Below are 14,690 nucleotides of genomic sequence, written 5' to 3'. Positions count from 1 at the left end.
TAGATACCATCTGAAATTCAATGGAATGAATCTTCAGAGGTATCTGTTGGGATTTTCTTCTTGTTACTTTTGCGTTCTGCTTTTCCCTCTTTACCATCTTGGTCCAAATTAAACTATCATTTCTTCCTTTATTTGAAATGAAATAGATTTAAATTTTCTTCTGGGCACTTCTTTGTGCATCTGTCCAGAAATGAGTGCTTTCTAAAGGGAAGGTATATCTTCCACCAGGCCTCCTTCCTGTTGAAGTGTTAATGACATTTCTTTTTTTTTCCTTAACTAGTATACCAGACTATTTTTCTCCTTAACTGCTATACCAGACTGCTTGTCTCCTAAACAGTTTAGTCTTTTGCTGATTACATAACGTATGCGTATCAGAAGGCCGTGTATCTTATGGACTTAAGTATACCGTTGCTAATGATAAATGGTATTTTGAGAGTATAAACTCAAGGTTAGAGAATAGTTAAGTGAACTTTTTTTTGTAAAGCGTATTGCTGATTTAGACATCCTGTTTACTTTTACTCATTTTCTCAGTTATTACTTGAATGTCAGTGCTAAAGAGTCTGTTTTGCAATTCATAGCACAGAAGACAGAAAAGCAACTAATTAAAGCAACTAACTACTGTTCAGGACTACTGAGGCTATATGTTTAAAGAGTATAACCTCTTTCAAACTTCTCCCATTATCTCTGTATATTCAGAGCTATATTCATATATTCTGTATGTTCATTTTGGAATATTTGACTTTCTTGTGCATAGTAGTTGAGTGAAAAAATGAGTTGTTTCTAACATGCCTGATGAATACAACTTACAACTGCAGTAAATGCAAGCTGAAAGCAAAAATAGCAGGCGAATATCCTAACTGATAAACTGCTTATCTAGCTGAGAAAGAATGTTTGTTTTGATAAATAATGAAACAGAGCTGAGTTTTGTAAAGAAATGTATTCTATGTGGTTGCAAGTGCCTACACTTTTTTAATTGAAGAAAATTCCTTTCCAGTCAGGAATTCACATTGGTGTTTTTTTTTTTTTATTTTAAGTAACATAAATACTTAAAAAGAGAAAAGTGCTATTAGTCTTTAGATTAAGTAAATTAATCTCTCTGTTATACTCTGACATGATAATTACTAAGAACTTTCTAAATGTGTGCTTATTCTGGCATTTACTGTGCTTTTTCTCTTCACAGAGCGGAACTTTATCGGGCCTCAGGGAAGTTTGAGCTACTCGATCGTATTCTACCAAAGTTACGAGCTACTAACCATCGTGTGCTTCTTTTCTGTCAAATGACATCACTCATGACCATTATGGAAGACTACTTTGCTTTTCGAAATTTCCTCTACTTGCGTCTTGACGGTAAGCTAAATGAAAAAACGGATAAATAGTAAGTTAAGAGGTAGCATGCTCCATTAGTTTGGACATGGGAGACCTGAGTTCTTCCTAGTGTCTTCCTAGCACACCTGATGTGATTATACAAAAGTGTAAACAGGTCTGCAAGGGTATTTGTCATGAAGTTATGGCAGTAGACCCGTAAGCTGCAGCTTACTGGAACTTTCCCTGTTCTTACAGACAAGATACTGATCGAGATGTACTTTTGCCTTGCTTGGTGGAGTTGGTCTTAAGTAATTCTCCATCTCCTTGGCTCTGTGACTGTTTTATTTCATCTGTTTAATCTGCAGACCGTTGGGTCAAGGGATTGTTTTGGTGAAGTCTCAGGTCTGTTCCTGGAATGCAGATTATGTAGGGATTTGGGGGCCTGATCTCTTTTTCAAACAAGGCTTAAAATCCAGGGTCCTAATCAGTTGTCACTAAGTTGCCTGAAAGTATTCTCATGATGAGAGATGATGATGCCAGTGTTTTGCCTAGAAACCAGTGGAATTCATTCATTTGTTCCTGTTTAAAGCTTGACTGCTGTTCTCCATGGGATAGATGAATTTTGGTGACAGGTAAAGTCGTACCTGTAGTTTTATTCCTGAATTTCACAGGATGGTCAGTAGCCTCAATTACATTATATGTAGGTATATTTTATTACCTTTGAATGCAAAAATAGTTTAGAAACATATTGGAGTAATATTGAAAGGAAGATAACTAAAAATAGCATATCCCATCTGAGGCTTAAACCTGTTTGAAGTTTCCATTTTGGCTTTCTTCCATGTTGATGATCTCTGCCTCATACTGACCTTCTTAAATATTGATTATTTTTACTTAATGTATTGTCCTGGTTTCAGCTGTGCTAGAGCTAATTTTCTTCTTAGTAGCTAGAATAGCACCGTGTTTTGGATTCAGTATGGGATTTGGTATGAGAAGAGTGTTGATAATATAATCATGTTTTCAGTTATTGCTAGGAAGCCAAGGACTTTACAACTTCCCATGTTTTGCTAGTGTGCAAGTGCACAAGAAACAGTGAGGGAGCACAGCCATCTTTATTATAGGCTATTTCTTTTATTTCTTTCCAGGCACAACAAAATCAGAGGATCGAGCTGCGCTGTTGAAGAAGTTCAATGAACCTGGGTCACAATATTTTATCTTCTTGCTGAGTACAAGGGCTGGAGGTCTAGGCTTAAATCTCCAGGCTGCTGACACTGTTATAATCTTCGACAGTGACTGGAATCCTCACCAGGTTATTTTTACTTGGTTATCTTCATGAAATGTACAAAGAATTCATGACGCTTTTTTGGATTGCTTCTTTAAATTGGGTATATAGCCTGGGGTGAAAGGAATAGGACCAGAGAAGTAATAAAATGCTGATTTGAGAGGAATTAGTAAGGCAAACTGCTACAATCAGGATGTGTTTTGGTGTGAATCAGTGAAATAATTCTGGGTCTCTGTATATATTTTATCTGAGTCTCAAGGAATCCTCCGAGTTAGGGGCCTTATAGACCTGCTTCATTTGTATAACTGTACTCATTCTTTAACCCCTCGGACATTAGTAAGTAACTCCCCATTTTGAATCTTTGGTAGGTAGGCTGCAATATTTTAGTAAAGGCTGTGCAGAGCGCTGCCTGTTTCATGAAATTAGCGGCTGTATGAGTGCAGCAGTCTTGGCATGAGACACTCAACTTACACTGTTGGTGCAGATGAGGAGTAGTGAGTACAGATCACCAGGATAAGAGAGTGTCAAATCACTCTGGCTTATTTTAAAAAACCCGAAGAAGTAACTGAAGTCTGTCACTTAGTGTCTTTTTTTTTTTTCTTTTTTTAAGAATGTAAGGTAGGTATCCCTGAAAGTACATAGATACGTATGTGTTTTCAGCTAGTGTGCAAATACATGCAAATCATATCATAATCAGTGGCCACATGTGGAAAAAAGCAAAGTGAGACTAAAAAGAGTTTTATATAGAACTTTCAAGGCAGCACTCCCGTAGATGCCATGGTGACCAATTTAAAGCAAGGCTTAAGACATTTGGAACGATTCAATCTAAGAGGTTTTTAAAGCAGCTCAGAAGGCACTTCATTCTGTGTATTTTTGGTTGTCTTTAGGTCACTTTCACTAATTTGATGCAGAGTACAGCTGCTTAGCAGTAAATCCCTACAGTATAGTAAAAGTATGTTTTCTGGAGTATTCAATGGGCAGGTTGCTAAATTACTAAATAATAGAATCACTTAGGTTGGAAAAGTCCTTTAAGATCAACTCCAGCCCTAAACCTAATACTGCCGAGTCCACCACCAAACTATGTCCATAAGTGACACGTCTTTTAAGTACTTCCAGGGATGGTGACTCAAGCACTTCTCTGGGCAGCCTGTTCCACTGCTTGGCAACCCTTTAAGTGAAGAAATTTTTCCTAATACCCAGCCTAGACCCCCCCCTCTGCACAACTTGAGGCCATTTCCTCTCATCCTATCACTTGTTACTTGGGAAAAGAGACTGACACCCACCTGACTACAACCTCCTTTCAGGTAGCTGTAGAGAGCAATAAAGTCTCCCCTCAGCCTCCTTTTCAATGCATGCAATTTCTCTTCCGCATATGGGAGTGATTTGTTCATTTTAATGAGCAGTTTACTAAAAGGGGATAGTGAGGGGCGGGGAGCAGGTAGCACTTAATGACCAGGAATAAAAATGTGTTTCCTCGCTTTGTCATTTTCCTGTGCTTCTGAGAACGATTCTATATCCAAGTTAGTACTGTAGCTTCATCTTCACTGTTAGTGAAAACTTCAAATACACCTTTAGGTTGCAGTGGCTGCATCATATGTTGTGCTTGCAAAAGCAAGGTGCTGGACTGAAATAGGCCAGCTCATTGCCTGTTTTCTTTTTTTCTCTACAATAAGAAATTTCGGTGTTGTGAGGTAGCACACAACTGTGATAGCATTTTGAGGTTAGGTACCCTTCGTTACCTGACTATGCTGAAGTAGAAACACATTATTTATAGGAGTTAATGGATTTATCTTTTCCCGGAAGAAAATAGGTAAGGTCTTGAATTAATAAAATATATTATTTACTTATGACCTGGAGTATACTTTTTAATTCCACAATTGCTAATTGCAATCACCTGACCAAAAAATATATACATTGATTCACAGTCCTGTGTACGTGAACTTTCCATCAGGGAGATCATAGTTAAGCTATTTTAGCACTAATGTTCCAAGTTAAAAGCCAGTTCAAAAGATTGAATAATTTTTAGTTAACATATTTAAGAATTAGCAACAGCCTTTAGTAGATAAGTTTATGTATGGGTCTGTTTCTACTAATTCTGTTAGGTTCTCTTATTTTAGTTTAAGTTTCATTCTGGCTTGGAAGGCCATGAGCTTTGAATAGAAGGGAAAAATAAATACATCAGCCCTTCTCAGTCACTGCACATGCTTTCAAGAAGTTTTTGGCTTACTGCGTGTACACAGTACAGAGCATGTCTGTGCTATACGCTTTCAGTTTTCCCTCTACCTACGTCTGATGATGTTTTGGGAAAGAAAACAATGAGGAATGAACCATGTGAATTGTGGTGGACTGTCATTTGAGTACTTCCTTTTTATACCCAAAAGAATTCAGCATTATAATGTCCTTTAAGCAGATAACAATTTCTATAGCACACTTAAAATCTAAATCACTCTCTGTGTTCTTTGCCTAATAGGACTTGCAGGCCCAAGACAGAGCTCACCGAATTGGTCAGCAGAATGAAGTTCGAGTCCTGCGACTGTGCACTGTGAACAGTGTGGAAGAGAAGATATTAGCTGCTGCAAAGTATAAGCTGAATGTAGATCAAAAAGTTATCCAGGCTGGAATGTTTGATCAGAAATCTTCAAGCCATGAAAGGAGAGCCTTCCTACAGGCTATATTGGAGCATGAAGAAGAAAATGAGGTAAGGTAGTTAGAAATAATCAGTAAGAGGATGTTTCAGGAAGTACTGAGTCATTTTTTCGTGTGTTACAAAGATTTTCATCTCCTTTGAAATAAGAAATGTCATCATATTCTTACTATCCAGTCAAAGAAACAACTTCATTTTTCTCTCTTTTTGGATAACAGTAATAAGTAATAATGCAATGGTTATGTTGTAATGACTGTGATTAAATCTTAGTGTTGAATTAGGCATTTTAACTTAAAGCCATTCCATACTTTCATAATTTTGGCAAGAAAATTTATTTTAACAAAGATTTTTTCAAAAACAGATTATAAAACAGTTCCTAAATCCAGTTTATTTGTTGAACTAGGTAATCTGATTTGCAGACATGCTGAGCAAGTAGTACTACCTAGGTTCAGTCATGAAAGGCCCTGCTTACTCGTGCTTCTTTTGGATCCTGGGTAAGAGTTAAGATCTGCTTTGATGTGCTTTGGCTTAGGGTAGAGGGTGCTGGTAGACGAGAAGCTCAACATGAGCTGGCAGTGTGCGCTTGCAGCCCAGAAAGTCCTGGACCGCATGAAAAGAAGCGTAGACCAACAGTTGAAGGGAGGTGATTCTCCCCCTCTGCTCTGCTCTCCTGAGACCCCACCTGGAGTACTGTGTTCAGCTCTGGAGTCCTCAGCACAGGAAAGACATGGACCTGTTAGGGCAAGTCCAGAGGAGGGCCACAAAGATGGTCAGAGGGCTGGAGCACCTCCCCGATGAGGACAGGCAGAGAGAGTTGGGGTTGTTCAGCCTGGAGGAGGCTCCAGGGAGACCTTATAGCAGCATTCCCGTACCTAAAGGGGGCCTGCAGGAGAGATGGGGAGGCACTCTTTATGAGGGAGTGTAGTGAAAGGACTAGGGGTAACAGTTTTAAGCTGAAAGAGGGTAGATTTAGGTTAGATATAAGGAATAAATTCTTCGCTGTGGGGACAGTGAGACTCTGGAACAGGTTGCCCAGAGAAGCTGTGGGTGCCCCATCCCTGGAGGTGTTCAAGGCCAGGCTGGATGAGGCTTTGAGCAACCTGGTCTAGTGGAGGGTGTCCCTGCCCATGACAGGGGTGCTGGCACTAGACGATCTATAAGGTTCCTTCCAACTCAAACCATTCAATGATTCTATGAAAACAACTGTTTCTTTCTGATGCCGTGTCCAACCTGGACTTCTGGTTACCACTTCCTCTTCAAGAAGCAATTAGCTGTTCAAAAACAGCTGTCAAGTTTTTCCTTCTAGTGTAGTGGGAAGTGAGGTTATAGTATCACTGTATAGAATAGCATGTCCCTGTCTTTTCATTGTGTTCTTCTCCAGGACTGTGATTGTGGAACGGTGAGCCCCTTCTTTTGCCTGTCACTGTAGTATCTTCTTTTAATGTGAACAAAATTCAGCATTTGGTTGAAAGCTGTATTTGGGAGAGGGTGGATAAATGTATCTGTTACATTGAAGATACACTCAAAAAATCCCATTCTGCAGTGACTTTTTTGCACCTTGAAAATATCCTGTACTGGTTAAAAATGGAGAGATTTCAAGCCTAGTTTTGCTTCTGAGTATGCCTTGTACATCTGAATGTGGTGCACACTGAAAGAAAAAAAGATTCTGTTTTCTGTGTTTCATTCACATCTTTCATTATGGGGTGAAAAGATTCAATGACCAAGGAGTTTACTTCTTCAATAATTAAACCCTTTGTGTAAACTCTTTGTCATGTTGTGCATTTAGAAAAAGCTAGTACACCATTAAAGTAGAATTTTGTATTTTTCATAAGACATGAAAGAAGAGTGACAGTTTTGTCAGTAATTGTCTTTTATTTAGGATGCAGAAATGGGATGATATAGATGTACTATTTTTGATTAAGTAAAACTGTAGTTCTCAAGCAGCCAACACCATCTACATGAGTAGACAGATGAACTTGAAACCAATAGAAATTTTTCAGTAAGCCTGTGGATTTGTTTTTAAAATTGACATAATTTTGTTATATTTTCAAAGCCCTAGAAAATATCTGAAAATGTTTCAAAAGTCAGGACTTACTTGGCATGCCTTAATTCATAGATGACTTCAGAGCAATCTGCTTCTTGAAGGTTGTTCAAATACACTTGGTCTGCCATCCTGAAGCAAACACAGATTTTACCAAGGTTTGCTTGCCATAATCCAGCATCAGCCTTTAAGTAAGCATTGGTATTGCAGTCTGACTCCTAACAGTCAGACTAACGCTGAAGCTTTCAAGTAAAATCTGTGAATGGAGACTATGCAAGACTTTGTCCAAACACTGAAACTGCTGAGGGAGTAAGAGGGATTGAATTTGCACAATCCTGCTCTCGTCAGCCATTGCTTGTTCATTGCAGCAGTGCTGGAAACAAAATTTGAGAGATTGACAACAAGAAGAAAATCTCTCAGTTAAAAATTATTAATATCAAAACAACTTTGACTTGCAAATACTTATCTTCATCTAATACAGAGATTGTTTAGTGACCACCTGGTTAAATATTCACATGTTAGCATGATTTAAAATTGCATATCAAACCATTTCACACTGTGTGTAGAGCACATACTCCATTTGTACTTTCTTAGTAGTTTTCATAAATTCAGCATTAAAACTCCCCTTTTTTTCTTCTTTCCTCACCTTTTTGCTCTGTTTTGTTTTTCTTTAAGCAGTACTAGATAAAGCAAAGAGGTAATGTCTGTGTACTTAGGTATATTTGAATAATACAAACATACGACAGGTTATTAGAAGTAACTTGTTCATGGAGGCATTTTTTTGTTGGCACGGGTGTTTATAAACTTTTCTTCTGTCAAGCCTACCTGGCTGGCAACAGACTAACCACAGATGAACATGGTTGTTACAGCTGCTGCTATGGGATCCCTTATTTTTTTCAGGGCACGTGTTGCTCTGTTCGGGATGATGAGAGGCATGTGAAACCCTCATGAGGTCACGTTCTTCACTGATCATAAAAGAAGGGATCTGTTCTCTTTTTTGCCGTGTGTTTTTAAGTATGTAACTTACTTTTCTTGAATGTGGAAGGAGCACTGACTGGAAACGAGAACTAGCTCTCAATCATTTTCACAGTTACTTTTTTCATCTTAAAATTTAAATTATATGTGCATATGTACAATTAAATGTACATTGCATAATAAGAGCTGGATTTCTTCCTGAGCTGGAGAAATCTTGCCAGTGGAGGGAAAATAAGGTATGTATATAGATAAATGCCTCTTATATTTATTTATGGAAAAAACAAAGCTACAGAATTTTAGAGTTTTGGGTGCTATATGCAGCATTGTATACTCCCATTGCACTCAGTACAAAATTGTGGGTAGTCATCAAAAATTTTAGTCTTCAGCTTACTGTAACATAGGTTCAATAAGACCTATGTAGGAACCAGTCTGTAGTTTTATTTTTTCGATTGACCTGTTGTCAGATTGGAAATGCCGTGTGCTTTCCAAATAATTCAGGGAGGGAAACTGAACATTGTGTAATCTGATGGTGTTTTAAAAAGGGTGTCATGGATGTTCAGCTTTAACATTTTTAGTTGAGTTCTACAATTCTAAATTGTTTTTGTAAGGACTGTTTCTGTTTTTTTATGAAGTAATTAATTTTGTCTGAAGTCAGAGGTTCATGTCGCAATTTTTAAGTAGGTAATGATCAAGAGAAAGAGGGATTCGGTGGGGGGTTTTTTTCAGTATAATGACATAGTTCTTTTTTATTTCATTTAACCAGGACTTCTTCATTCTCCTTGCTTTGACAGCAAAGACCTCATAATGCAGAATGATATTTCTGAGGTAGTACTGTAGAACGGCAGAGCGGAAATGCATATAATTTAACTGAAGCACTAACTGTGCTTCTGACCCAGGAAAACCACAACCCAGAATTTCCTGGTTACGTATTTGCTCATTTCCTCATTCTCAATTTATGAAGGTAGTAATAAGTCCCAATCATCTCTCTAATTATGTCGATTTTGCTTTACTTCTGAATTACTGAACACTTTAAAAGTTTTAGTTTCATTTTGAGTGTTTCACATGTGTTGCAGCAGGACGGTCAGTGCAGCACTGATCTGATGGAGGTTGTTACTTCAAGTTGCATGTAGCTTTTTTCTAACACCTTTATCCATCTGTGTAACCAGGAGGAAGATGAAGTTCCTGATGATGAGACTCTGAATCAGATGATTGCTCGACGTGAGGAGGAATTTGATCTCTTTATGGTAAGGATGATATGATCATAAGTAGAAGCACTTCTGTAGCATTTTTGACAAAGGCCTTAACCTTTTGTCATTCAAATTTTTGAAAATTTTTTTAAAATAAAAGGTTTTATTTACTTGCGTTTTTTACCTGAGGAAAGAAGGGTAATCTACTTAAATACAGAGTTCCTCACATGACAGAAAGACTTCAGAGATCCTTGTGGACAGTATAGTGGAACAGTACCGATCTGGAGGAAGAATCTAGCACGACCTGAGAAATTTCCAGTGCAAAGCTGATAGTCACAGTTTGGCTTGCTAATTCTATGGCATACTTTTATTTTTCATCTCTTCTTCCAACTTTTGGGCTATGATATTGACAAGGACAAGTACAGGAACTGAACAAGATAGTAAATTAGTGGACTGACACTGCTGTTTTCTTTGTGAGTTAACTAGAGTTTGCTGATGGGTTTGTCAAGGGGCCAGTTAGCTGCATCTCTGCTGCTACAGCTGTTGAGCAGTTACCAAAGTAGAGCTAGTGACAGCAGTTCAAATGCAAGCAACTAATTTTTATTAGCATTTTGCTTTTTGTTAGTGCTGCTACAACACTGATGGAATAGTTACTGAAATGTCAGTGTAGGCATGGCTCTTGCCTTTTAGTGTATGTACAGTGTGAGGATGACAGGACACTGACATAGCGACAGGAGAATACTTAAGTACTGAAGGTAAAGCATCATCTCCTCTAATTCTACAGAGGCTGCTTTGTTCTGCAAGGTGGAACAAGACAGACGCTTATATGTGCATGAGTGAAAGTATATCAGGTGGTATCCACAGAAGCAACCGTTGATAGGACCACAGGTTTTTAATCCCTCATCATCTTTTGCTCGAGGATTCATCTGTTTATATAAGTGACAGTTGTTCAGGTGCATGTTTGGCAAAGGCCATATTCCTCCACACGGCTGTGTCTTTTGTCATTGCTTACTTATCAGTTTAGTACTTTTTTGCTAGGTTTCATTTAATGTTAGCTCAGAAGAACTGAAATCAGCGTTTGGGCCTCACTGAGGATGGTGTGAATACAATTGCTTTATTAGTTACAGTAAAATAAAGTATATCTGGTTGGGAAATATATACTTTGATAAGACATGGGATGGTAGGACCAGAGGTTTTCCAGAGATAAAAGTGGTTTGAGCAGTATCCTAAGAAAAAACAAATGGCTGTTTGTATCTATTATATCTTATGTCTCTTATATCTCTTAACTGAGAGTGTCTTTGATTTTCCTGCCCAAGTGCTTTTATTTCAGAAAATAGCTATTAAAATACACTATCTCAGTGTTCAGTCTTTGTCTTAGAGATAGAAACATAGTCATCAGGAAAAAAATGAAGTTTCAGCATTCATTTTGTGTACTTAATGTGATCATAATATGATATCCCTGACTTCACTGAAGTTCCCTGCTAACTAATAGAGAAATCTATCCCACCTTTCCAGTTTGGGCCTTCCCTCAGTGCAGTTTGCTGGTTGCCAAGTCAGCAATAAACCAAGACACATGTGTGGCGTGAATGAGACAGTTTTGAAATTAATTCAGTTTGAATGAGGAGTTCTTTAAAAGGTGAAATATGGAAGTCTGCTATAAAAAGCTAAAGGCTATACAGCCCATTCATCATTGTCTGAGCTAATAAGGATGGGGAAAACCCACGTGTATTTACAGTTGCTTCTTGAATGTAGTCGGACCTGCAGACTGAAGACACACACGGTCTGCTTTTCACTAAATTTAGCTGTCAGATAGGGCACCGGAGAAGATGCTGTGCCTGAGGCATTTGGGAATGCTTTTGAGAAGTGCCAAGAAGAGAGAAGATTCAGCATATTCAACAGTGCCATCATTAAGCCTCAGTTAGTAAGTTTGGCTGGATTTGAGCTGCCCCTATAGACACATAATACCCCAGAATTTATGCATGTCTTTGTCTTGGCTAGGGGTGTAAAGGATGATATGTCTAGTTGGCAAACTGTATAGATCATCATGCATGGAAGGGAGGAGTTTGCACATAATTTAGAATGCTTTTTATACATGTTTACTGGCCAAAGCAGTAGCCTGTTCTGATGCTACAGCCAATTCTGGTGCCAGTCTATTTATGTTAGTTTTTTTATGATATAAAAGTTAGATGCTTGGTGGTCACCTGTTTGTTTTTTCTTCTTAGCAACTGATTACTTAGTGTTTAAGTACTATATGACTCTTCAAAAGGCCTATTTGAAAAGGCTATTCATATTATCTGATTTGGGCTACTTTAAAAAATGCAAATGAGAGTAACAGGACCATTAGGAGCCTAGGTCAGCGTGTGGTCAATAGACAGAGGCGGATGCTTCCCCAGGAGGATTATAAAACACCTCACTGATGAGTCTGTATAAGGTCATGGGAATGTATATTGAGTATCCATATCTGTTTTCTGAGGTAATTGCTTACCACACTTAAAATTAATTTGTGTGTTTGTTTCGATTTCAGCTTAAAGTCTTAACAATACCTTCTAATATTCTTAACACTTACCTAATCTTACTGGTATTTTTGTATGTGTTTTGATTTTTGCCTAGTACACCAGTAAGATCAGGAAAAATTCAGTGATTTGAGCATGTTGTCTTTCTGGCAGTGTGTAGGCAAGTTTTTTCTCTGAATTTCTTAATTCTCTCACTTGATTCCTTTTTTCTAATACGAGTTTTAAAATTTCCTTCTAATATCCAGGCTCACAAAACTAGTGTGTTTTCAGTTATTCTTTTTAGCTACTTAACAATAACACCTTATGGGGATGTGTGAAGGAATGATAAGCATCTGCAGATCACATTTATGAATGCAAAGAAACCATAAAACCTGTGCAAAGAAGAGAGATGTTTAATTAACACAACAGTGATCTACTTTGTCTCACTTAGCTGCTCAGTTACTTCAGCAAAAGCCAGTTATGGAGTAGTGAACTTGACTGAAAATAAACCATCAAGTGTAGCTTCTTCTTTTTATAGTTGCATTTTAGAAGTATTTAGAAGTATTGTGGAAGGGAAATACCTGTGAAGGACATGGTTTAAAGTTTCAGGTATCATTAGATGGCCAGAAATTTCCATATTTCACTTAATATTTGCCCTTAAAACTGTTTTATCCTTTCCCAACTGCCATTGCAGCGCATGGACATGGACCGTCGCAGGGAGGATGCCAGAAACCCCAAGCGTAAGCCCCGATTGATGGAGGAGGATGAATTACCATCCTGGATTATTAAGGATGATGCTGAAGTTGAAAGGCTTACGTGTGAAGAAGAAGAAGAGAAAATATTTGGAAGAGGATCCCGTCAGCGCAGGGATGTGGACTACAGTGATGCTCTCACAGAGAAACAATGGCTGCGGGTAAGTTGACCCTCTTTTGTTGTTTTTTTTTCTTTTTTATGGCTGAAATTTATTAATTTGTGGTAGGTTTTTTTTTTTTCTTTTGAAGACTGCATAGTTGCACCAGGGAGACCACAATGTAGTAGTTAAGACCTAAATACCCTTATGGTCCAGCTTTTGCTGCTGTGTTGAAGGCATAAGTAAGTTTTAAGCTGCATTGCTGAAACTTGCATCAGTGTTACTAAATGCTGAATCAGGACTGTGATGGCTTTCTATTGCAACTCTTCTATTGCTGTGGATCTTGACACGTTTCGTACATCTTTTAGACACTTTCATAAATGTCTTAAAGATACATGAAGAATTATTTTACTGTGGAGAAGAAGTGATCAGTGTGTATTACAGCTTTCTGTGCTGCAGTAGTCTAATTTTATAATTTTCTTAATTACCTGAATTTAACCCTTTTTAAGAATTTGGAAACTTTCACATAAATCTTTCTTTCATGCGGTTTCATTTCCAAGTCCTAACCATTTCTTGGCTCCACTGAGATCAAAACCCTTTATAAATTATATAAGAATTTAAGACCTGAAAGTAAAGATCCTAAATTTAACTCAGACCAAATATGTGATTTGGTTGTACTTTTGGATTCATGCCATTCTTCTGCTAAATACTCATGTAATGAATTCTAATGCATGTGCCTTTTTCAGAATGGCAGCAACAGGGGTGGTAAGGAGGTGAGGACTGATTGTTAGAGAGTCTTTTCAAAACCATGAAATTTGGTTGTGATTTCCAAAATGTATAGATAAAGTATTGTATGTGCAAAACAAATCTACATGGTCTGACAGAGTAAAATTTTGTCATAGAATAATTACAGACTTAATGCCAAGATGAATATACAGTGTAGTTTTTTGCATATAATTTATGAAAGATGAGTAGAAATCTTGCCTACTTCAGTTACAACATGATGTTTTTGAGAGTGCATTGCGCAATACTGTACTAAAAGCTAGTGCAGATTCTGCTGCTGGGTGTAAAGCTTAGCGGAGCAGAGGTTTGAATTATATATTATCTGTAAATCTAAACAAGTTTATGAAACTACAGGAGCTTGATATGTGACATTTTCAGGTAGTCAGTGAAGAAGAAAGACCTAGAAATGTAAACTCCCATCTGGATTCTCGAACATTTACCCTTTCCTACAGTGATGGTCCTTGCAGTATAGTGTACATCTACTCAATGTTACCTTAAGCTAATTATTTTTAATGATGGAATACTTTGGCTATGGCAACGTAGAAGTTAGCTTCAGCTTGCGTGTTTTGTGTCTTGAGTTGGCTCTGATATTTGTGTTAAGTGCTTTACTGTAAAGCATGGCAGCCCTAAAAAAATCACCTAATCTATCTACCTACTCAGGGTGAAATCAGTTAGTCCTGTGTCATTAATAACAGATGTTAATCTGATCTGTTTTTCAAGGCCTTCCCTAGCAGTGAATTTAGAAGTCCACAGGGGAATGTATTTAACTGTTTGGCTTTCCCTTATATTTTATCTCTGTTTTCTTGTTGGGTGTTAAGCCAATTCTTGTTCTAATCGCTCTGGTCATGCAGAACAGGCTGCTACCTTTCTTTTTTTACATTTCTTTGTGTCATAGAAGTGTTGTTTCCATGTTCAATCAGTTCTTAAGATTAACAACCACTGTTCATTCAGTCTTTTCCCATGGTGCCTTTTTTCTAGATCTCTTGATTATTTTCACTGATTTCCCCTAGATGTTCTATGTGTGACTGAGATCTTTCTGCAAGTTTGATCAAAAGCTATACATCAGAATTCTAGGTGCAGCTTCATTTGAATAAGGAGGAGTTATTTTGTGTAACTTCTAGGATACTTAACCCT

At 37.7% G+C, this 14,690-nt stretch overlaps 1 protein-coding gene across 1 annotated transcript in view; it reads left to right on the top strand.

The window, feature by feature from the left end:
• SMARCA2 (SWI/SNF related, matrix associated, actin dependent regulator of chromatin, subfamily a, member 2) overlaps nt 1–14,690 on the top strand; it is an 82,386-nt gene that overhangs the window by 30,758 nt on the left and 36,938 nt on the right. The window contains exons 21-25 of the mRNA XM_010084570.1: nt 1,181–1,347; nt 2,448–2,611; nt 5,055–5,282; nt 9,411–9,488; nt 12,618–12,836. Coding sequence (XP_010082872.1) covers nt 1,181–1,347; nt 2,448–2,611; nt 5,055–5,282; nt 9,411–9,488; nt 12,618–12,836 — 856 coding nt within the window. The remainder of the gene's footprint in view (nt 1–1,180; nt 1,348–2,447; nt 2,612–5,054; nt 5,283–9,410; nt 9,489–12,617; nt 12,837–14,690) is intronic.

Source organism: Pterocles gutturalis, unplaced genomic scaffold, assembly GCF_000699245.1.
Source record: "Pterocles gutturalis isolate BGI_N339 unplaced genomic scaffold, ASM69924v1 scaffold2675, whole genome shotgun sequence".
Lineage (NCBI taxonomy): Eukaryota > Metazoa > Chordata > Aves > Pterocliformes > Pteroclidae > Pterocles > Pterocles gutturalis.
This window is presented reverse-complemented; position numbering and strand designations above follow the sequence as displayed.